This window comes from Podarcis melisellensis (assembly GCF_964234715.1).
Source record: "Podarcis melisellensis genome assembly, chromosome: 11".
NCBI lineage: Eukaryota > Metazoa > Chordata > Lepidosauria > Squamata > Lacertidae > Podarcis > Podarcis melisellensis.
This window is the reverse complement of record NC_138543.1, coordinates 6,414,936-6,437,870: the sequence shown is the minus strand read 5'-3', so window position 1 is coordinate 6,437,870 and position 22,935 is coordinate 6,414,936. Positions and strand designations below refer to the sequence as shown.

The 22,935-nt window shown below is 39.9% G+C and overlaps 1 protein-coding gene across 2 annotated transcripts in view; it reads left to right on the top strand.

Annotated features, from left to right (window-relative positions):
* The window catches only part of LOC309380486 (uncharacterized protein), a 48,929-nt gene extending 28,268 nt beyond the window's left edge, over positions 1-20,661 (top strand). The window contains exons 9-15 of one of the 2 annotated variants that reach the window (XM_081930425.1): positions 2,016-2,170; positions 2,657-2,734; positions 11,442-11,631; positions 12,687-12,814; positions 14,658-14,774; positions 17,193-17,303; positions 20,156-20,661. In XM_081930425.1, the coding sequence (XP_081786551.1) occupies positions 2,016-2,170; positions 2,657-2,734; positions 11,442-11,631; positions 12,687-12,814; positions 14,658-14,774; positions 17,193-17,303; positions 20,156-20,276 (900 nt within the window). In that variant the 3' untranslated portion in view covers positions 20,277-20,661. Of the gene's footprint in view, positions 1-2,015; positions 2,171-2,656; positions 2,735-11,441; positions 11,632-12,686; positions 12,815-14,657; positions 14,775-17,192; positions 17,304-18,241; positions 18,303-20,155 lie in introns of those variants that run through there. The other variant, XM_081930426.1, reaches the window with a different exon arrangement.
* Positions 20,662-22,935: the final 2,274 nt, after the last annotated feature.

Sequence of the window (22,935 nt, the reverse complement as noted above, 5' to 3'; positions counted from 1 at the left end):
TAAAACAGTAGTTGGAAATAGAAACAAATTGTGGCAAAAACACCTTGATGTTGACTAAGTTTTAGCATGATCACAAGTTCCCTTCACTCGAATAAGGGAGTTCAGTAACTTGCAAGGCTCCTGGCATGTCAAAACTGACCTAGGGACACCTGAGGGATTATAAAAAATGAATGGCAACATTTCATAACACACTTTTTGTTTTTTATGAATGCAAAGCTCAATGTGGACATTTTCTATCATGTATTCTTAAAGTTGTAGATTTTATACTGGTCATGCCATAGATGTTTACTCGTAAATTTTAAAAGTTAAAGTTGACCCATTTGTAGCCACACAGATTTCCACCATTAGCACTCTGAAGTTTTATGAATATTGGTTTAGCAATTAAAAGTTACAGCCTAATAGCCTTCATTAAGGAAACATTACTATTAGCTAACACTAGGGGAGAAATTTGGTTAAGTTTGTATTTAAAGGCAAATTTACTTAATTTCCAGAACAATAAACTAACCAAAATATATACTTCAAAATTTGCAGTTATCTGAATTTGGCAGTATAGTTTTGCAGCCAAGAAAGTGTTTAGAAAATGCATATGCTATTTATATTATTTATTAGATTTGTATCCTCCCTTTCCTTACAAAAGAACCCAGGGTTCTTGACTAAGGTAAAGTGTGCAGACAACTGCATTTATTAGTGAAAACCACATACAAAAATTCATTTTAGAAATATTAGAAAAAATATGCTTTTCAAAAACGTGTATATTGGGATAAATTTGTGCTGATTAATTTCCATAAGGACTTTAAAAAATAATAATTGCAAACTGATAAATAAATGTGGAGAACTGAACTTGAGAATGGGAAAATGAGAAAAACCAAAGTGGACAGATTCATCCATCCTTACTGACAGTGAAGTCACTGGATCCACAGCTGCCTGCTAAGAAATAAGTGAAGCTCCAGCTAGCATAAAAGCAAACCAAAGGAAATGATGTTTTACTTCTTGATTGGAAGGATCCCAGTTTTGTATTTTCTTATGCTTTTTACAATATAGTATTTTCCTGATCCATGACATAAGAATTATTTATTATTAGCTCAAATGAGGGCAAGGAGTGTGTTTGCATGCGTCTGCAGTGGAAACATCTAAATGAACCATGACCGAAGCAGAGCAGGAGATAACAATTTGATATGCAAGCCAACAAGATTACTTTGTTTTCTGTGAAATCTGAAGAGCCGTGAAAGTGCTGAATATTTGCTGCAACTCACAGTTGAGGCTGAAATTAGTGCAGTAGGAATCTCAATAATATTCATTGACCTTGCAGACATCTCATTTATAATAAGGCCACGGCCTGAAGGCACATGATACAGCTACCTTTCTGGAACTAAGCAGGTATAGAGCTGGTCAGTGGCGACAAACTAGGAACCCTGTGTATTCTACCTTATATAATGCTTTATATAAACAAATAAAGCCTGATTTCATAAAAGCTTTGCCTAGGGTTAGGGTTAAAAGGAAAATGTGCTGTATAAAATATGTTGGGTTGCATCCAGTATGTCCCTATACTGATGGAAGGCACTTTGATATCCAATGAAGTCTTCCATCAGTCGGACCTGGAGGCCCGTGTTGGGTTGGGGATCTGTGCGTATGCGTGTGCCAATTTCCCCTTCCCTCCTGTAGCCCAACCACATCTCTCACAAATCTGCTTCAGAGAATTGAGGCTCTTTGGAACAATGTGGGAGGTGCAGTGGGGAGAAGGGGATGAATTAAAATGGGTTGCCTCCCTCTTCGGCTGATAGAACCCTCTGTCAGTAGGAGGCTGAATACCAGTGGGGGCTGAATACCACCCCCCCTTTTATTTATTTGATTCTGGCATTCCTAACCCCTAAATGAGGTTGCTTGAAAATGTTATGACAATATTAAAAAGAATAATAATAATAATAATAATAATAATAATAATAATAATAATAATAATATCAAAGAAGAAAAGTCATTTTAATGAACCCACACTTGGAATTTTCTTTTGCACATAGGAACTGAATATAAAAAGCTGCAGTGGTCCTGGATTTAGAGGGGACAAAGTTCTGCTTCATGCAAGCACCTTTTGCCATAACCTGACAACTGTAGATATTAGCTGGACAGGAGCTACTGATTCAGGACTCATTGCCTTAGTAGCATCATCTATAAGGTACAATTAAAAACCGAAACATTTGTTGTCCTTCATACTGTTGTGCACAATTGGGTACCATTCTGTAGAATGGATCTGTAGAAACAAGAAGATTAAGGGGTCCTTTAGACTAGGTTTTTTTTTTTGAGGGTGTATATTTTGCATTTAATAGGTGAGAATGGAACATGGAGGCTGAGAAATACATGACCAGCCATAGCAAATAATTAGTTAACTAAATGCCAGCCATAGTAAATGTTTTGTTGTTGTTGTTACTTGTTGTTGTTAAACTGTTGGGAGTCAGAAACCCTGTCTATCTATTTCAGGTCTTTGAGAAAACTACTAGTCTACCATTTGCTCCTGATCTAGACTACCTTTCATGCTTTCATGTGTCTTCCTATGTAGGTAGACTATCCGTGTAGAGAAATCATAACATAAGCTCAAATCTGGGCTGCATATTGCTTAATTGCTCAAATAAAAGAAGATAATTGCTGTTGCTTTCTGTTTTAGATTGCAGTGCCTTTCTACTAATGGATGCCGGATTACAGATGATGCAGTAACTGCCTTGATTGAAAAGCATGGGAAAAGGTAATTCATATACCAGCAGTAACTGCACCACAATACGAGTATTTAGTGCTTGTTTCATCGCTATAGCTATATATGGTTCACAAGGTTGTGTGTTTTCTCTCTGAAAACACTGCATTTTATTTATTTCCTGTTGTTGGCATAGATAAGAACATAATTGGGCCTTGCTGGATCAGACCAAGACCTATCTAGTCCAACATATTGTTCCTGCAGTAGCCAACCAGATGTTGATGGCTCAAAATAGAATATGAGTGCAATGTTGTTGTTGTTTAGTCATTTAGTCATGGCCGACTCTTCGTGACCCCATGGACCAGAGCACGCCAGGCACTCCTGTCTTCCACCGCCTCCCGCAGTTTGGTCAAACTCATGTTCATAGCTTTGAGAACACTGTCCAACCATCTTGTCCTCTGTCATCCCTTTCTCCATGTGCCCTCAATTTTCCCCAACATCAGGGTCTTTTCCAGGGAGTCTTCTCTTCTCATGAGGTGGCCAAAGTATTGGAGCCTTCATGGATTACTGCCTTGCCGTGGCGAAGGGGCTTCAATAACTCAGAGAAGCTATGAGCTATGCCGTGCAGGGCCACCCAAGACGGACAGGTCATAGTGGAGAGTTTTGACCAAACGTGATCTACCTGGAGTAGGAACTGGCAAGCCACTCCAGTATCCCTGCCAAGAAAACTCCATGGACAAAGACAACAGGCATGAGTGCAATAGCATGCCATAATTTACAAATTGTTATCAAAGAAGCAGCTAATATTGTAGAGACACGCTTTGTTGCAGCTGGGGCAGGCGTCTGGTTGTGCTGATAGGGATACACTGTGGTGTTTCTTCTTTCTGCACTCCTTCCAGCACTCCTTCCTCCTCTGGTCACTGCTATAGATACATGCCTGGGCTGTCTGTCTTCAGGCATAAAGGTCATCTGCAGGGGATTGCAACATGGCAAGGTTCGTGTTGCCAGCTTTCATGTCATGTCATCTTTGTGATGCAGACTTGGTCTGCCAATTAGCCCAGTGCCTGAAGCCAGATCCTCATAGAACACATCCTTGAGGATTCTGCCATCTTCCATTCTTTGGACATGACCAAGCTAGCAGTGGGCTTGGGAGAACACAGCTTTGTTTGAAACTCTGTCCTGCCATGTGATGCCCAAAATTTTCCTGACGCAGCACATCCGAGGCATCACCCCTGACAGCTGTAAGTTGCCCATGACTCACTTCCATAAAACAGTGTGCTCAACGCGCAAAGCCTGGTAGACCTTCATCTTGGTGCTGGCTGTTAGCATCACATTCCCTCATATCCTTTTGCTAATTGCCCTCAGAACAATGTTGCATTATTGAGGGCTGGTGCCTTAAATTAGCACAAACTCTCAGTTGCAAAAGTAACCGCTTTTTACATTTTGCTTTGAGCTATTCCTTGGAAATAGTCATTTGGTGGCCAATTCAATGCCAAATTATTAAAGCTGAAGGTATGTACAAGGTTTTGGGGTTCTGAATCTATATTTAGTTATAAAAATGAAAAAGACAGGATTTCTTTTTTTAAAAAATTCACGCTAACTTCTCAGGTACAGTTTTCATTTGCTTGTGTGTTTGCCTAGAAAGTTTTAGTCAATAAATACTGTCTGTCTCAGGCTGGCTACGACTCCTATACAGCAGGTGCCTGCCCAGGGCAACAAAAAGTTTAGTGGTTAATGCTTTAAAATTAATTTTACCCCAGGATGCATTTTATCCAAGGTGTGCTAATGTAGCACCTCTGCTTGTGGTTAACGCTTAGCTGGAATGAAATATTCAATGCAGCAATAGAGAAATTAAAATATTAATTTATTTGTCAGACAAATAAATGAGAGGCTCAGTGGTATATGGTTACCAAGCTCTGGCCTGCCCTCCTGCCATTCTGGCCAGCACTTATATTCCCTTAATCCAGCCCCCTTTGCTCCTCCTGTGGCTGCCTCTGTCCAATCAGCCTGGTTGGAATTCCTATTGGCTGTTTGCTAGAACCAATCACAATAGATACACCCATTTCCTTCTATCCTTATAAGGGAGACAAAGAGCTATATATAAATGACAAATAAGTAATAATATATCTTACATGGAATCTTAATTACCAGTTCACCTCTTGCCCTCCTTGCCCTATTGCCTTCTAAAACAAATGGTTAATCTTAAATTTTTATCTTCAAGGATCTTGAGTTAATCATCATTGAAAGATCTCCTTCATTTGAGGGTCTTTTAAACAAATGCCTGACAACTATATATCAGAAGTGTTCGATGGCGTCTCCTGTCTGGCAAGGGGGGCTAGGCTCATTTGCCCCTCTGGTCTCCTATTGCAATATGACTCTATGAATCTAGCATTTCTTAAATCCTTTGCATAATTACATTTAAGCCAATATATTTAAGCTAATATATTTCATACATTATCATAGGTAGCCTTTTAAAAGAATAAAACCTTTGTAAAGTAAAAAGGAACTCAGTAAAAAACAGCTTTTAAAGAGAAGCCTCTTCAGTTTACACCTCCCCCTTTCACCCTCCTTTCCAGCCTCAAAATAAAATAGGAAGAAGCTTCTTCTTCTCCAGCCAAGCCAGTTGCCTTTCCCAACATTTATTGCCCTTTTTAACTCTCTCAGTTTAAGAAAGAAACAGCTTTAGAAGATTTCCTAAAAATGCTCTCTTTTTTCTGTCAGCTAGATGTTTTCCCCCATTTGCTCCTGGCTTTTGAAAATTTAGCTCAAGGTTTAACGAGAGGCCGAAGGTATCATTTTACTATTTGCCCATTCCTAATTGTGTTTTCTCAGCCTTTTTTATCTTCTGTAACATGCAGGATCAGTGTCCTTGCTCTCAGTCTGTAATTTCCTCTTTTACGACTTTGAGAATTGTTTTTCCTGCTATAAATCAAGGGGGGCCCGTTGTCTTAGAAGAATGGCCAAGGTTTTCTGCCTGGCATGAAACATTTGAAAATCCTATTTAAGCTCATTTTAAAATACAAGCCTTGATTGAAATATATAAGCTTTGATAAAAATGCAGGCTTATAATTAGATGCCTCACTAACAAGACAAATGAAGACAATAAACTTATTAAAAGGCATGTAATATCATGGGAAATGAATACAATGCAAAACCATTGTTAACAGATGGTAGCCACCGTCTGTCAAAGCTTTGCATATTTCTTTCTCTCTTCAACCTCTGTTCATTTTGCCAGTTTTAAGCCAGTCAGGATCTATATTCTGTAATTTTCTTACAATCCCTTTTACTTTATGCCTCACCCAGTGCTGTCTTGGAACTTTAAAGAGAATGTGCAATAAATATTTCCCTTTGTATTAACCTCTGGCCTTCAAATCATACCTACGCCTATGTTTGTCATCATATGAGCCCTATTCAGGTGTTCTTCAAAATCATGTTGGCAAAGTCACGGTGGGAGAATTCTGTTTCCAGTTACTTGGGAGTCCTGCATATGTAATTGGGTCCATGGATTACAGGATTTATGTTATCGTCTATGGCATCCAAAAATAGAAACATTTAGTATTTGCATGAAGGTGCAACTCCCAGCAGGTTCAGTAACAAATCAATAAGAAATAACCCATCCTATACCGTGAAATCTGGAAGATAAGACATGACAAGGCTGGACTATTAGGCTGTTGTATATATGTGCATAAATAAAGAAATATGAGTTGTGGGCCCATTCCTCCTCCTCCACGTAATTCTAGCTTGTTTGTCTTTCATTATAACTTAGGTACATAGTAGTTTTTTCATAGTGGTTAGAAACAAAACCATCATTATACACAGTCTGTAAAGATCTGGCTGCTCCAATTATTTGTTGTATGAGATCATGCCCACATATACTTCTGCATTATAAAAAACAAAAACCCCATTTCTTTCCATTAAGAGGCATCTTAATTTAGATGGGTCATTCTACTTAGGTGGTTCATTCTGCTTAATATGTATGACGTATCTGAATTCAAGAGGTTCTTTTGTTGTTGAAGCCTTTGGACTTGATGTTCCAGGCTGTTTATTTGAGACTCTGGACAGGACTGTCTGGGAATTGCTTTTTGTACTTCTCTGTCTAATCTGTATTGATTTGCTCTAATTCCTTCAATATTTTCAGAATGCTGGCTCTTTTTTCCACTTTGGATAATTTATGCTTAAATAATTGTATTCCCCCCCCCCCCCTGTGAGTACCAGTTCCTATTTTTAAAAACCTACTCATTGCAACTGATAGCAAAGACAACAACAAAACAAAATACGGGAGGTTTATCTTTTTAAATTAAAGAAGAAGGTATTTCAAAACTGAGGAATGGGAGCTTTCAACCCAATGCAAATAGCAGCTCTAGAAGAGTGGTTTTCATCAGGACCACAGCAGGGGAGGGAAAGATTAAATGCTCCATCAATGCCTGCTACAATCTTGATAATTATAACCCCCCCCCCCAGCAGCTACTATATTCATTTTAAAAATTCACATTAAATGTAGAGATGTTTTGAATATGTTATGTCTAGTTCAAGCTGTAGCGACGGGAACGGGACTAGCCAGGTTTTTTGCCCAGGGTAAAGCCTCCAGAGCGGTGCCATTAAGGCACCCAGCCTGTGTATGTGTGTACACAAATGTGTAAGGGAGGTCTTTGACCTATGTAAAATGAAGCCTAGTTTTGCCTCTGTTCAACCATTACTTTGCACAGGGCTTCCCCCAGCAGGAACTCACTGGAACTCAGTTCCAGCACCTCTCAGGTGGGCACCATTTCCACTATAAGAGAACGAGGTAGGTGTTCATGGTGAGTTCCGGCACCTCTTTTTCTAGAAAAACAGCACTGACTTTGCCATTTAAGACATTGTGCCAGTAGTCATAGGGTCAGGCAACCAGAACCCCAGGGCCCAATGTTAGGGAAGACACTGTTCCCTTCTAATACTGTAGCACCTGACTTCAGACCTAACATGGCACCAGCAGCTATGTGAAATGACATAGAGCCAAAATGAGTTTTCCTTGATATCTCCAGCGTCAGATTTACATAAATATAATCTGCTGAGAACTTACTTTTTGATTGTCAGGGCTGTAAAATTAGAACAGAACAAGACACAAAATACCTTATTTTAAGTGGCTTAATCAGTATTGGCTCCTTGCCTTGATTGTTAAAAAGATGCTCTCATACGATGACTGATTTCAACAAGGGCTTCTTTCCCCATCATAATTTGACTGTTCTTTTTATTGCAAAATTTCAGAGCATGGCATAGTGCAATGATTCTTCTTGCTGATGTGTTTACACATGGCAGATGCACTTTAATGATATGGAATACTCCAGCTGAGTGCAATAAAAGCATACGATGAATTTGTGTTTCAGCACAGAGTACAAGTATGACTGCGAAGACATCTGCGATAATGCAGGAAAATATAACAGAGCAGCTTAAGACATGGCAGGAGCAACACAGCCAGGAGCTACTGATAAATAAATCAGAATGTCGCCTGCCTGATTTGCTGTCGCACATTTGTTTTCCTTATTGTTTTCTCAGAGTTTCCTTAGGTTTTCACTTTATGAAAAATATTTTTAACTTCCTTTGTGGGTATAGCCTACATGGATTTCTCTCTGGTGAAAAGCTGGTTCATACTTTGGGCCCTTCCAGGAAGTTTTTTATTGCAGGATCTCCCACAGATACATTTTTTTTTTAAAAAGTAGCCACACAGTGTTGTTGGCATCAAAATGTCAGGCTGTATTCTCCCCCCACCCATTTAATCTGGATTTAACCTCTCTGAGGTAAATCTAATAAAAATATTTTTAAAAAACTCTGTTGACAACCAATCACTTGCAGTATTTCAGTTTGCAAATTAAGCCCCATCTGGAAGCGTTATTTCAGCATATCAGAATTGCTTAACTGCACATGTTCTCACATTAATCTACCACTTTTAACAGAACCCACAGTCTGTCACCTGAGGGCCAAGCTAGACAATATGTAAAAAGTGTGAATGCATTTTATGTATCTGGTTTTTAAAGTAAATAAACAGCAACTACTCAGAATTAGAACTATGATGTGTTGGAAGGGGTGGGTTAGTCCTTTACCTGTGCATTTTGGTAGAAATGGCCCCCTCCCAAAGTTGTTATTCAACCAGAGAGAAAAGCTGTCATTGGCACTTTGTAGGATGTTGAATAGGATGCAGTTTTCCCCATGTGCTCCATGATTTAATATATCTGTTCTGAAGTTCATGGCGCTGCATACGTAACAAATATGTCACACAAGCTATTTACTGTTAGGGAGCTTAACTGTCTCAGTTCTGCCCAGCGTATACCATGCTGCCTGACTCTAGCTTCAAATGAGGAGATTTTCAGGATTTTCTATATAATGGTGTTTGACAAGTCAATGAATTATGGTGAAAATCTTCCTTGTGAAAAATTATTGTCTCTGTGTTGGTCCAGTTATTGGGATGCCTCAGTTTGGGGAAAAAGGTGTCACAGTTGTAATATTCATTAAGGTGCGAACCTTATTGAAAATGGTGAGACTTCTAAGTAAATATGAAGCTGATTGCTCTGTTAGTCAGTATTCTTGTTGATAAAGGTCCAAGTTACCAAAGCATGTTATAATTGGAATTTCATGAAGATAGTGTTAGTTATCTTCCATGTTATATGTCTTCACCCACATCAAGATCATTTTTACCAGAGGAAATTCTGACCTGTGGGTTGGAAGAACAAAACCTGAAATTTGGACTGCCTTGACCAGTTTTCTACTGCAAATTCACATATTCACTGAAGTGCAAAAGTCTGGAGGGAAAATGCCCAGCTGAGCTTTCACTGATCAGATATGTTTACTGATATGGGGACAGGCCACAACCACAGAAAGTTGTGAGATCTGAAGTTTTGAAGCTACAGTTTGCAGCTTAGATTTTCATTTATTGCTGCCTCCTAATTTTAGTCCTGAAGTGATGCTCCCTTCAAGTAATGAACTATGAACTGTTGTGCCTTTTTACAAATTAACAAAACCAGAGTTCATTCAGAGTCCCTTGGTTAAAAGATATAATATTTCTGTTTGCCTCCCTGCTCTTGCTTTGACCAAAATGTTTACGTTGTAACATCAGAACTTGGATACTAAGCCACATGACTATAATGTACAGTCATTTCCCACACTTGGTTCAATAAATCCAGTGGTTCCCAGACTTTTTCCCTCATGGACCACTTGACATCTGCTGAGGGCCTTGGCAGACCACTTGATGACTTGTCCACCCGCTGTAGCAATTGCTCTAAGATGCTGTATGTTTCAATTGTGTTTTTATTGCTTCTTTTATTTGTTTTTCTTTATTCCCTTCCTCTTGCTCTGTTTTTCGTGCTCCTACTCCCCTCTTCTCCTTTCCAGTTGATTCCCCCCTCCTCCTTTCACTTCTACGCCATCCTGCTCACCTTGTGGGTGGGCTGCCAAGTTCCTTGAGCAATGGAGCAGCCACCACACCCATGATTCACAGTGGCAACTCCTGTCATTCTTCACAGACATGCTGTGGGCCACCTGAGTGAAGCTTGTGGATCACAGTTTGGGAACCATTGGCATAGTTAAAGGGTAAAGGTGGCTTTCCCACTAACCGTGTCCTTGAGCAGGGCTGGCATTGGCTATCTTTGGGCACTTGCCTGGGCTTTGGGCATCTTTGGGCACTTGCCTGGGCTTTCACCCAGTCCCTGGAACCTCCTGATCCTGTTGTGCCATCTCATAACTCTTGCTGCCTAGGTGCCTAAGCTAGTTGTCCACACCCCGATTTAGCCCTCACCTCCTTCCCTCTATTTATGCTAACATTTACCTGCCAACCTGCTGTTTTTAGTTGGAAGCAAATATATATTTTTCCTGTTTAAACCAAACACACCCTTTACATCATTGCACGTCATTCCATCCCACCCTAACGTTCTGAAATGTCTCCCCTTTGAAGTTTAATCTTTGCAGAGTATTTTTGTGGTATTGAAATAACGCAGTCAATCTGTACCCCAATACTTGGGTCTGCCACCAGTTAACATTCTAAGCTGCTTCAAATCTTGATCACGTTAATCAAATGGGCAGCCATTTATTGACTTTAGCAAGGATTTGGGGTTAATGAAAATATATTGCAGTTTTACTTGGTTTTGAGGTCTGGTTGGTGAGGCTGGTTAAGATTTATTCTGTTATTAAAAGGGTTATGACACAGATTCTCCCCCTCCCTCCTTTTTCATCTTGGTTAATTCCTTTTAAAATAGAATTCAGTATTGTATTTAATTTCACAGACATTTTGTAATTGCAATTCTTCAGATATTCTGTTTAAATTTCTTCTCCCCCCCCCCATATTCTGGAAGTGTAATTATAACCATAGTTTTTACTAATAATAAATGGAGGAAAAATATACTAAACATATAACATAAGCCTTCTATATTGTATATTTAATAGCATAAGATGCCTCATACTTTTATGGCATCAAAAAAGTAATAGTTGGTGTTGCTGATTTTGGTGTGAACATAGGGTTATTCTTTTTATACCACTTCCAATTTGTGAAATTGCACAAATGAACCTATTTAGAGCATTTGAGATACAATTTCATTAGTAGTTTTATCATCTACTTCCTTAAGCTGTTTCATATTGGAGTTGTGGAATCAATACAGTTATGATACCCATATGCCTCCTTATTTTTTAAAATATATAAACTTTCTGGACAAGTTTATGAAACAGTGGTGGTTTTAATGATCATTGAACTGATAATATTAGAAAACCATGTTACTTCTCTCTATCTTTTCTTTTCTAGCCTTAAGAAGCTGGAAATACTTGGATGCCATTCTCTTACTGACAAATGCTTGAGATCCGTGGCTGTGAAGTGTCCAGATCTAGAGGTGCTGAACGTTGGCAGAATTCACAAGATTACTGAGGAGTGCTTGGCCAAAGTCATAAGCTCTATGAAAAAGCTAACTAGTGTTAACCTTACGGGGCTCAATATGGTAAGCAGGTAGTCCCCCCCCCCTTGTTCCCCTATCTTCATTTGTGTGGAATAAATTGTTATGTATGTGCTGAGTGTGGGCAAAAGAAAGATATGAATCACAGGTATTCATGAATTCAAGGCTCACATGTACAGGTTACAAGATTTTACTGGAAATCTGAAATCCCACTTAGCACTTTTCAAAAAGTTCTAGTTTTCAGTGTTTTGAAGTTAGGTTAGAAAATGGTATGGCAAGGTGGGCAGAGACTTCTAAACCAGAGGGTGAGTTAAAAAAAAAGGGGGGGCCACAAATAGGATATAACAGTTTTAATTGGAATTATGCTTGTAACTATATTCAGCAGTGACTGAAATTTGCTTGTGTCAAACTGTGAATGGTTTAAATCAAAGTTTGCCACCACAAGTTGAGTTAATTCCAGCACAACGCTGATTTATTATTAAATACAGCATATTGTCCAACTGTGATATAGCATCAACCATGTTCATGCGCATGGAGTGCAAATTAGGCTAATTGCATTTAACTTGCCTGCTGACGGATGAAGTATTTCAGCATGAGGACTCCGTCTGTTGAAGCAACTACAGAGGGAAGATAGATGTGGTGGTTTATTATAATTATTACTACGATGCAAAAGTCATGTTGATATATATATTTCATGTTGCCTGTGATTGTGTCAGAACTGCGGAGGAGAAAAACAGCAGTGAGCTATATAAAAGTTTATTGCCATATGACTGTGCATTCTCAGTGTTTGTTTTTTTAACAGCTGCTATTTTGCCATCTTATGCGAGTACGTTTTTTGAGTAGGTGGTTTTTATTTCACAGCAGAACAAATCTTGAAGCGACTCAGGAAAAGTGCCTCTTGTTTTGCGTAGGACTGCGGTGATTGATAAGACTGTCACAACTAGCATAGCCAACTGGCCAGTCTGCTGGCCTGTGACTGTTATATATTGATGCATTCCTTCCTTTTCAATTGGTCGAAACTGCAATAGAGAGGCCTGCATGTCAGTGGCAATAAGGATGAAGAGTTGTCTTTCCCTTTTCTCTCTCCTGTTGGGCTGCAGGTGAGGGATTGTGTTGTACATTTAATTGTGAAGAAATGTCCTAAACTGGAAAGTTTGGTTCTCAATTCATGCTCCCAAGTAACTGATAGAAGCCTTTTAGAAATCAGCGTTGGCTTACCAGCAATCAGGTATGTTTGGAGACTAATTATTGTAAATGCATTTGTTATTCAATGGCACGAGCAATCTTTCAACTCTGGACTTAAAGGTCTTACAGGCCACCAACACACCAGATTTAATAGTCTAATGAAGAATCCTTTAATAATACTGGATCCTACTTCACTTCTTTTTTAAATGTGGTAAGTCTGCCCTGCTGCGTTTGGGGGTCCTCCTTCTCAATTTGCTGACTGGGGCACCAGACCTCTCCTGCAAAGTCCTGCCCTGGCGGCATCATTATTGTTCTCAGGTGTTTTCAACCACACTGTCATTTTTAACCCTTTAGGTGATGTGGTGTTCCGGCTTACAGGAGCATGGCATGATTCAGTGTTTGTGGTGGATGCCATATACGCTCAAAACGCAATCGTAAAATAAAAATATTCATTTTACAGAGAAGCATGCAATTTTGTAGTAGCCAAACAAAACACTGCACGTTTGGTACCTCATTACATGGCACTTGGAAATGCATGGCAATATAAAATTATTAATGATTTTAAAAAGTAGTTCAGGGCATCTTAGATTCTAAATGCTAGCTTTTGAAAAGGAAATCTCATTATAGTGTTCAAGTTGGAGTGCTACTTGAGAGTGAAATCTGCACTGCAGTTAGAGTTCCCAGCATTATTTAATGTCCCATGATACAGCTTTAAACATATAGTGCAGCTGGGGCCTAACAAGGGAAATTTGTGAGAGAGATTGGGATGGAGCATATGATAACAAAGCCCATTCCTCAACTGACTTTGGTGAAAAGTGATTCCCCAATAATGGCAGTCTTTGGAAAGCCCAAAGACGGTGATTGGTGTGTGTAGAATGACTTTTTAAGGAACCATTTATCTTGTTTCTAAAACAGACAGAGTTAGTCAGTTATTTGAGCAGCATGGAATTTTGTCAGCATTATTACCACTTAATCCTTGAAAGATTGGCTTTTTCCTGGCTGACGACCAGTTGTATTCTTAGATTGCCTTTAATTTCATGAGTTCATGTTGATAAGTTTGAAGGGTAGATAAAACTGGCTTGTACTCATAGTTCATTGTTTTATTTTATACAGTGCTCTTATTTGATAACTCATTCAATATATTTATTTGGACTGAAAACACACCATCATAATTAATTTATGCATCATCTCCTAATTGGTTAATTAGTTGTCCAACATACCATGTGGCAGAGATAAAGTAGAAAGCTTTTCTAAAATCATTATGGGTTATTTACAAGATGCTTTACAGCAGAGTGTTTTATTACAGCCTTATAATTTTACCTTGCGATATGAAATTATTTAAATTAATACTGCAGACCAGAGAATCAAAAGCCAAGTTTGGAGATTTGCTTGTTCAATGACCACAAATGAAACAAATGTACTTTAATTTAACTTTCTCTTTTTCCCCATTTCCTTTTTGCAAGAAATGAGAGTTTCATACTATAAAAATAATTTTCAGTGTTACAAGTGGTGACACAGGAAACATGAACTTGTGAATCTCCTCTTTGGTGAAATGTGTGAGATCTGTGCACATCTGTGCAAATTCTTGCTTCCCATGTTACCTGGGAAGTGTTACAAGGGGAAGCTCAAGTTATTCCTCTATAACCACTTATAAATATTGTCAGGAACTGCCCTGACACAATGTCATGACACAATCGGTAAGGTGCACCCATCCTTATGTGCGTACTTGCTAGTTTAGTCTGCTACAAGGTTGGATCATAAAAACCAACCATGTACTAAATGGAGCTGCCGTAACTACTTTAAACACTTACCTCTGATCTACATAATCAGCTGATGGCTATATATGGATGCTGGTTTTTTCTTTCTTTTTTTAAAAATTGCTGCAGGTACCTGGATGTTAGTAGCTGTAAAGAGGTCACTGACATTGGAGTTCAAGCTTTGGCGGGGAGATGCCGGAAGCTTTCTTTCCTTGATTTAAGTTCCACTGCAACCAGCAAAAGAGGGTAGGGTGTTTGAGGACATTTTGCAAGTGACGTGTTCAAGGAAATATGCAATAAAAATGTAATCTGACCTTCAAACAGTAGCAGCCAGAAATGGTATGGTGGAGCTGCCCTCCTGACACCTATGTTTCTGCAGCCTGCCTGGGGAATGAGGCAGGGTGGGACAGTTCAGCTCCAGATTTGTGGTTTGAACCGATTTATTTTCAGGTAAAATTTGGAGTTTCCCTATCTCCCTTTCAGGCTACGTACCTTGTGCTACTGACACAGGCTATCATATATATGGCTGTTGTAGAGCATAAAGACTATTTCTGATTAGTTTATTATCTACATTTAAAAAGGAGAGTGGTTTTTGTGGTTGCTAAAGTAACCTGGTGTGCATCAGCGGCTACTAAGCTCCAGTTGTTACCAGTAGGCGCAATTTGTAATCTCCCTTTACATCATGACTGGATTTTCACCCCCAGAAGCTGAGGATCTGCTAATTAAGATCCCGAGTGGAGAGTAGACAAAATAACCTAAGAGCTTTTCCCCGAACCCTTCAATTTCCTATTCTGATTTGCAGAGCATTAAGACTGTTTCATAGGTAGCTATGGCAACAGCTATATAATTGTAAGTGTGTTATGTTCTCTAGATGCAGTCTAGCACTGCTGGACTATCCGGGCTTCATCTGATTGGTCTGCTCTGTTTAACTTTTTGATTCCATTATTTTCAGAAATGTTTCCAGCTGATTCTCATATAGCTATTTTTCTTCCATGAACTAAGTGGATTTAAATGTCACAGCACTGGAACATGTCCTCCTTGCAGTTATTCAGACTGCAGCACATTCAGCTAAATTGCTGTAATAATATTGATGGACTTTCTTGATTGCATTGCCCTCCACTCCCACTGGCTGCAAGCAGATCAGTATCTTGTTAGCAACAGGCTCTGAAATACTTGAATATTATTATTTTTATTAATTTATTAAATCTCATCTGTAAATCTCAGGATACAAAACCACACAAAATGCATAATAAAAAAGAACAAAAATACACCAATAACCCCCTCTCCCCACCCAAGCTGAATCCTTGTTAAGTACGTATATTGAAGCTGATGGTTAATGAATGTTTTGGACATTTAATCCTCTGGGTGCCATGAAGGCCTTCACTGGGGCCTCTAGGCTAGGCTCTCCGACTCTAAACTAGCCCTCCTGGAAAGAAAGCTATGAGGTGAAATGTGCAGGTGCCCTTCTAAACAATTTCTAAGCAACTTAGGTAAAATGAGCTAGTCTGGCTGTTCCCATCTGTCAGTGTTTTTAAGCAAATGAGTGGAGTCAGAGCTAAGTGAGTTGTTTGGATACCAGACAGTAGAAATCTCTGGGGTCATAAGAGCTTCTATTTTCTGTTCCCCATTAGTATGCTTTCCCTGCTTCCATCTTATTTTTTTAGCAGACCTTGGAATCTCCATGATTTCCCTTCCCTTTTTCCTGGCAACCAGGATGTACTTTTCCTGTGGTGGTTTTGACTGAGATCAGGTACTCTTTGGAAGTTTTTGGTGTTTTTTTGCAAATACTAGTACACAGTAAGTATGGGTGGATGGATGTTAAAAGATGACTTTCCCCAAAGTGCAAAATGTGAAAACTTTGCAACAAGACTCAGGGATATCTCCTACTGTACATGAAATGATGTCCCTGCACTCCTTAAGAAGTCACTGTAAGTTACGGTACAATGGTATGCATGTTTACTTCAGAAATAAATCTCCTTAGGTTTAATGGGGAATAGTCCCTGGAAACTGGGCACAGGAGGACAGCTGAGCTTTTGGTTTAGGATTGGCATTAGGGAAAGCAGAGCATTTGTGACTTTAACAGCTGTATGTCTACAATCAACACCAGCAGGATATAACTGACTTTCTATGATAAACATGAGGTTCTTGAGGTGGTAGAAGCAGCAATGACTATGCTCTCTAATTCTGTGTTATGCCTTGTCCCCCATGCCAGTCACTCTTTTGTGACTGGCACCCACAACACTCTCCCAGAATTCAAAATATACCAACTGGTCCATAAAGGTTGGTAACCCTGGTGTGGAAGCTAACCTCTTGTATGTGACCTTCAGAAGTGAACGACAAAATAAATACTTTATGGAGAAGCATGAAACAAAGTTAAGAAAATGTGAAATGTGGCTTCTCCTACAGCAAAGCCCTTCATTGCTGATTTAAGGAGTGCAAATGCATCACATCCTGTAGAATACATATACCCCCAAAATGTCTGAATCATCTTGCAAATAAGTAGCTGGTCTTTAAAGCATGAAATAGCTTTTCACCTAGTGCTGTGTCTATCAGGAATAGGTGTACTTAATCTGAGAAGTAACTTCATAGAGCAAAATTGCTTTTCAAATCTTACTTCAAAAGCAGAACTTAACTTGTAGCTTGTGTCTTGTTTATGGGCTTCAGGGTTTCCCTGTTGGCTAGCTTCTGCTTCAGGACTTTGGAATGTGTGAAGCTGAGTTTCTGCAAGAATATCTCCCTGGATGCAGTTGTGAAATTATGCAAAAATTGCAAAAGGTGAGTGTGACTTCCTCTAATACAATCCAGGTATTGGTGATTTCATTGACTTAATAGTAAAGGGATCAACAATAGGACCCTGATGGAACTAAATTACGAGGAAAGGTTTCAGTATTTGGAGAGTAGGATGGAGTATCCTGGAGGAGGGCATGGCTTGACTGGAGCAGAAAACCATTGCCCTGTCTTATTATAGGTTCCATTTGTTTGCCATAATGGCTAAATGGAGCCTCCTTATGCAGAGGCAGAATGAATACCAGTTGATGTGGGGCAGCAGTAGTGCTATCAGATTCATGCCCCACTGGTCGCCAGAAATTGCTGTCAGAAACAGAATGGTAGATTTGATGATCTTTTGATCCATCTTTAGCTGTCATTTTCAGTGACAGTATGAGCAGGCGGTGGAGATGTAATCCACCCCTAGGGCTTTGTGCCCCTTGATGTTCATGTAAGCAGGAACCCCATACAACTGGACTTCCCAGGCTGTGTATGGCCATACGTAGGGGCCCATTTCATGCATTCAAAGGAATGTGAAGTTGCTGTGGGAGAGGCAAGGATCCAAAACAATGTTCAGTTTATTCAAACCTGCATTAGGAAGAATTCATGTGTGTGTGTGCAGATTTTAATGCCCTGTAGTTAAGATTAAAGGCAGTGAGTGTGGTGTCATATTGCATTCCAGAGCAATTTGCATTCCAGACCTTTATTGTTTGTTTTATTTTGTAGTGTGAGTAACCTTAGTCTCCTTTGAGGTAAATGAATGGTGAAACCTCCATTAAACATTTCCTCATTTAACAAATTCTTTAGAGATACTGTAATGCTATCCTGCCTTTTTATTTTTCACTTGTTGCTGCTGTTCGGCTATTTGCTGGCTGGCTGGGGATCAGGACAATGTAGGTGGTTTTGATATTATACAGTTGAAGAAATACACCTCTTACTTTTTGCAGTGCTTCAAGTAAGTTTTTTTTTTACCAGCGGAAGAAGAGCTGTTAGTACAGAAGGAGACCTGGCAACAAGAATGACAATCAAATTTTAGTTTTTGTGTGGATAGAGTTTGACATCTCTCAAGGTGATAGCTTGAGAATTCCAAAAAGTGCTGGCAGCCTTCAAGCAGGAATAGTTCAGGCTCCTGTCACTGGATTTGCAAGGAGTTAGCACATTTGTTTCTCCAGAGATAGTGGGCTCTCTCTGTGAAGTAGGAAGCACCTTTTAAACATTTATGTTGTTAGGGAAGAAAGAGAGCTTGCCTCTTTCCCTCTGCTTCCCTTTAGTTTTCTCTTTCCAAATTCATAACTGCCAAACTGGCTTCAAACTGTGTCTCTGCCGTCTCTCACAGCTCTTGTCAGTTATTACCCAGTGAAGGAAGAATCCTAGTCCAGCAGGAAAATATGCCTAGCTGTTAAGAACATAGAATGCTGCCTTATATCAAATCAGATCATGCTCTCTAGATGTTATAGGGTACAACCTCCATCAGCTCCAGCCAGTGTAGCCAGTGATCAGGGCATAGCTGTCAACCGTCCCTTATTTGGCGGGAAACTCCCTTATCCCAGCACCGTGTCCCACTGCTGTCCCTTATTGATGATGTCCCTTAAATTTCATGCTCGCCCGGCTTGGGAGGGAAGCAGTGGCTCGGGGTCCTCTGCCGAGAGAGAGAGCACGTGCACGAGCTGCCACGTCTCAGTCTCTCCCTTTTCCCCCTCAGGGGCGCGTCATGAGGAGACAGGTGGTGGCAGGTGGGCAGGCAGCCCCTCTCTTGCGAGACTTCCGCTGCGCTGCCAGGGGAAGCCGGAGGCTGCAGCGGCGGCTGAGGAGGCGGCCTGAAGGAGGAGATGGGGAGGGACTCAGAAGGGCAGCACTTCAGCGGCCGCTGTGGCGCCGCAACTGCCTCATGCCGGGCTCGTGGGCGAGAGTCTCTCTCCCTCGCCCCCCCTTGGACGGGGAGGGGCTGATGGAACTCCTCGCACCAGGACGACGGCAGCCCCGACGTGCTGCTTAGCATACCCTCCAACCAGTGCACCTCTCTGCATCCCTTTCATAACTCTATTTTTATAAATCATTTGTCCATCCATAGTTCAAATTTTTACTACAAGTTTTCTGTCAATCCTACCAATGTATGTAACACTTTACAATAGCTTTTCAACTAAATTATAAACTTTCCCCATTCTTTATTAAAGAGGTCCTCTTCCTGGTTTCTAATTCTGCCTGTAAGCTTTGCCATCTCGACGTCGTTCATCAGTTTTGTCTGCCGCTCTTCTTTGGTTGGAGTTGTAGACCCTTAGAATCATCTAGTCCAACTCCCTGCAAAACACAGTCAGTCGCAGCAAAAGCAGCATGGCTCCATCAGTGCTGTATTTCTGTATAAGCTAAGCAAAATCCCTTATTTTGGCTGCTGGTCCCTTATTTTCAAATCTGTAAGTTGACAAGCTATGGATCAGGGATGATGGGAGTTGTAGTACAAAGCATCTAGAGGGCATCAGGTTGGAGAAAGGACAGGTACACTGACCGGCCACAGTTTTTCATGGGTCTTTTTCAGCTATACCTAGAGATGCTGAGGACTGAACCTGGACCTTTGGCATGAAAAGCCTGTGTCTACTCGTTCTGTCACCACCCCAACTAAGACAACCCCATTAACAGATGATAAAACTCTATAAACTCCCAGAAAGTCAACAGCTACTTGGTAGAGGCTTCAGTGGCGCACGTAATTCACGTTCATCCTGCTATCTGCAGAGCATCTTACAGGAACGGCCCTCTGGCGTTTTTTAAAAGGAAGCAACATATTTTCAGGGACTTATTCTGTGGCTGCCAGATGACTAGTAAAATAAATTAATGAACTATCTACAAATGTTGTTTTTTCCCCCCAGACTGAAGATACTTCATTTATATGGTTGCCACTTTGTGCCTGATCTGGACTCCATTAAAAGAATCAATAAAAACGTTGAAGTGCTGCATGACCTGACAGCTACTAAATTGTCATCTGAATGAGGAACTTCACAAAAAACAATTTTGATTCAGCAAAGAGATATTATATTAGTTCTTCCTGCTCAGAGTTTTATTAAGAAGATTTGTACAAATTTATACTTGGGCAAGGTATAGAATCTACCTCTAACTTAGCTTTAATCCAGATACTATCTCTGCTGCTACTGTATCTTCAATATCTGTGAAATAAGGAGCACAAGGCTGTTGCAAGAGATACAGTTTAACATAATTTGAAAAAGTACAATAAACAATAAACATAAATTGTGCTTAAAGTGTTTGACTTAATTCATATTTTATTCTTTATTTAAAAGTATGTATAGAAGAAATATGAGGAATGGAAAAGCTATCTAGACACATATGAGCCTACCACATACTACAGAGGTCCTACTTTCTTCCAAACCAACACTTGGCTCCAACAAAGGAAAAGGCTTTCTCTGTTGATGCACTCAGATTTTTTTATATTATATTATTATATTATATTATTAATTCTATTATATTTATTATTATATTATATTATATTATGTTATATTAATTCTATTCTATTCTATTCTATTATAATTTACACACACCCCTCTGACTTACCCTGGTTAATTTTTCAAAAAATAAATAAATAATGATTTTCAGGTTAGCTGCATTTCTTTCTGAGCAAAGAAAAGTGTGATAGAACTATTTTAAATTGTTGTTGTTGTTTAGTCGTTTAGTCACGTCTGACTCTTTGTGACCCCATGGACCAGAGCACGCCAGACACTCCTGCCTTCCACTGCCTCCCGCAGTTTCGTCAAATTCATGTTGGTAGTTTCAAGAACACTGTCCAACCATCTCGTCCTCTGTCGCCCCCTTCTCCTTGTGCCCTCCATCTTTCCCAGCATCGGGGTCTTTTCCAGGGAGTCTTCTCTTCTCATGAGGTGGCCAAAGTACTGGAGCCCCAGCTTCAGGATCTGTCCTTCCAGTGAGCACTCAGGGCTGATTTCCTTCAGAAGGGAGAGGTTTGATCTTCTTGCAGTCCATGGGACTCTCAAGAGTCTCCTCCAGCACCATAATTCAAAAGTATCAATTCTTCGGCGATCAGCCTTCTTGATGGTCCAGCTCTCACTTCCATACTTCACTCCTCGGAAAACCATAGCTTTAACTATGGCTTTAACTATACGGACCTTTGTTGGCAATTTTAAATACATACATAAATAAATACATAAACAGGACAATCCAGTTATGTAGGTAAAACTCAGCTAAGGACCTGAAGTGGATCTACTTTTTTGTATGTGCTTAAGATGTGTGCAGGAAAACATGGTGAATATAGCTAAACACACATATTTTTGAATTGTGAATCACAAGTAGTGGACCCCATTTAAGTCCTGATGATTGCAATGAGTGAGGCAAGAGAGGATAAAATAAGAACTTTAATATATATGTTAAGAGTTATTTATTTATTTATCGACTTTTCCTGGACTGGGCTTACTGATCATAATTTCCAACCTCACAAAACTGGTGCTAGAATCATCCTGCACTTGGAAATTCTAATGCTGAGCACTGGGGTGCCTAAATATAGTAAATATGGAGTAAAAATGGCAATGAGTCCATAGGAAGTGCGCTAATGGTTACCTGTCTTATTTGCCATCACAAAATTGGTGCCATGATTGCCTACATGAAACACTCTGAGAGACTTCTGAAAGCTTCATTATACTTTTAGGCAGCGCTTTTTTTCTTTAAAAAAATGTTTAGGGGTACTCTCATTTTGACTCAAGGAAATCACCATTTTATAGTTCAAATTGGAAAAATAAATACAGCAAATGGACAAAAGTACAAAGATTCACAAAATGTTTAGGGGTATGCGTCCCCCCAGAAAAAAGCACTGCGTTTATGTTCTAAAGCTAGTTGAGTTTTGAAACTGGAATTTTATTTTACAGTGGAATAGGGTAGAAAAACGTCTTACCTCAATGAATGGTTGGTTTGATATCTATAAGTAATTAAACTGCTTCTTTTCCCTTATGGGGTACCCAAGAGCCCATATAGAGTCCTTTTGTAGGTTCTCTATCGGTAGGAGAAAATAATAGAGACCAACCAGAGAATATTGAGAAGCAAAGCAGCTAGTAAGCCTGATCTTTATTAACTGTTACAGCAGGGTGGTACCCCACACGCAGGAGAGAAGAGGACCCAGAACAAAGATGTGCCTGCCCTTATATAGACATTTTAAATTGCCCACCCTGGAGGCCAAGACCACCACCCCGAAACATCATACATACATCACAGAAGGGGTGTAGCCCAAGACCACCCCCCAGATACAACATACCTACATCACAGAAAAGGCGGTCTACAACAGAAATCTGAGTGCATTGTTTTTACCCTGTCTGCCAGATTACCTGTTAATGGTCACTTGACTGGATTACCTGGAGGGTTTGGCCATTCTTTTGTAATGATAATACTTAATTCCTGAGCCAGGTCACAGGCTCACCCTATTCACACCTTAAATGTGCCCTTAAGGCAGGATTTGTGAGGACAGAGACAATGGGGAGGTTTCTGCATTTCCTTCGACCTTGTAGAGAAATATTTGAGGTGACTGAAAGAGTCAAAATGGCATTAGGACTTTTCCTATGGGTTTCAGAAGGGACGCGGGTGGCGCGGTCCCTGCTCCTGCCAACCTAGCAGTTCAAAAGCACGTCAAAGTGCA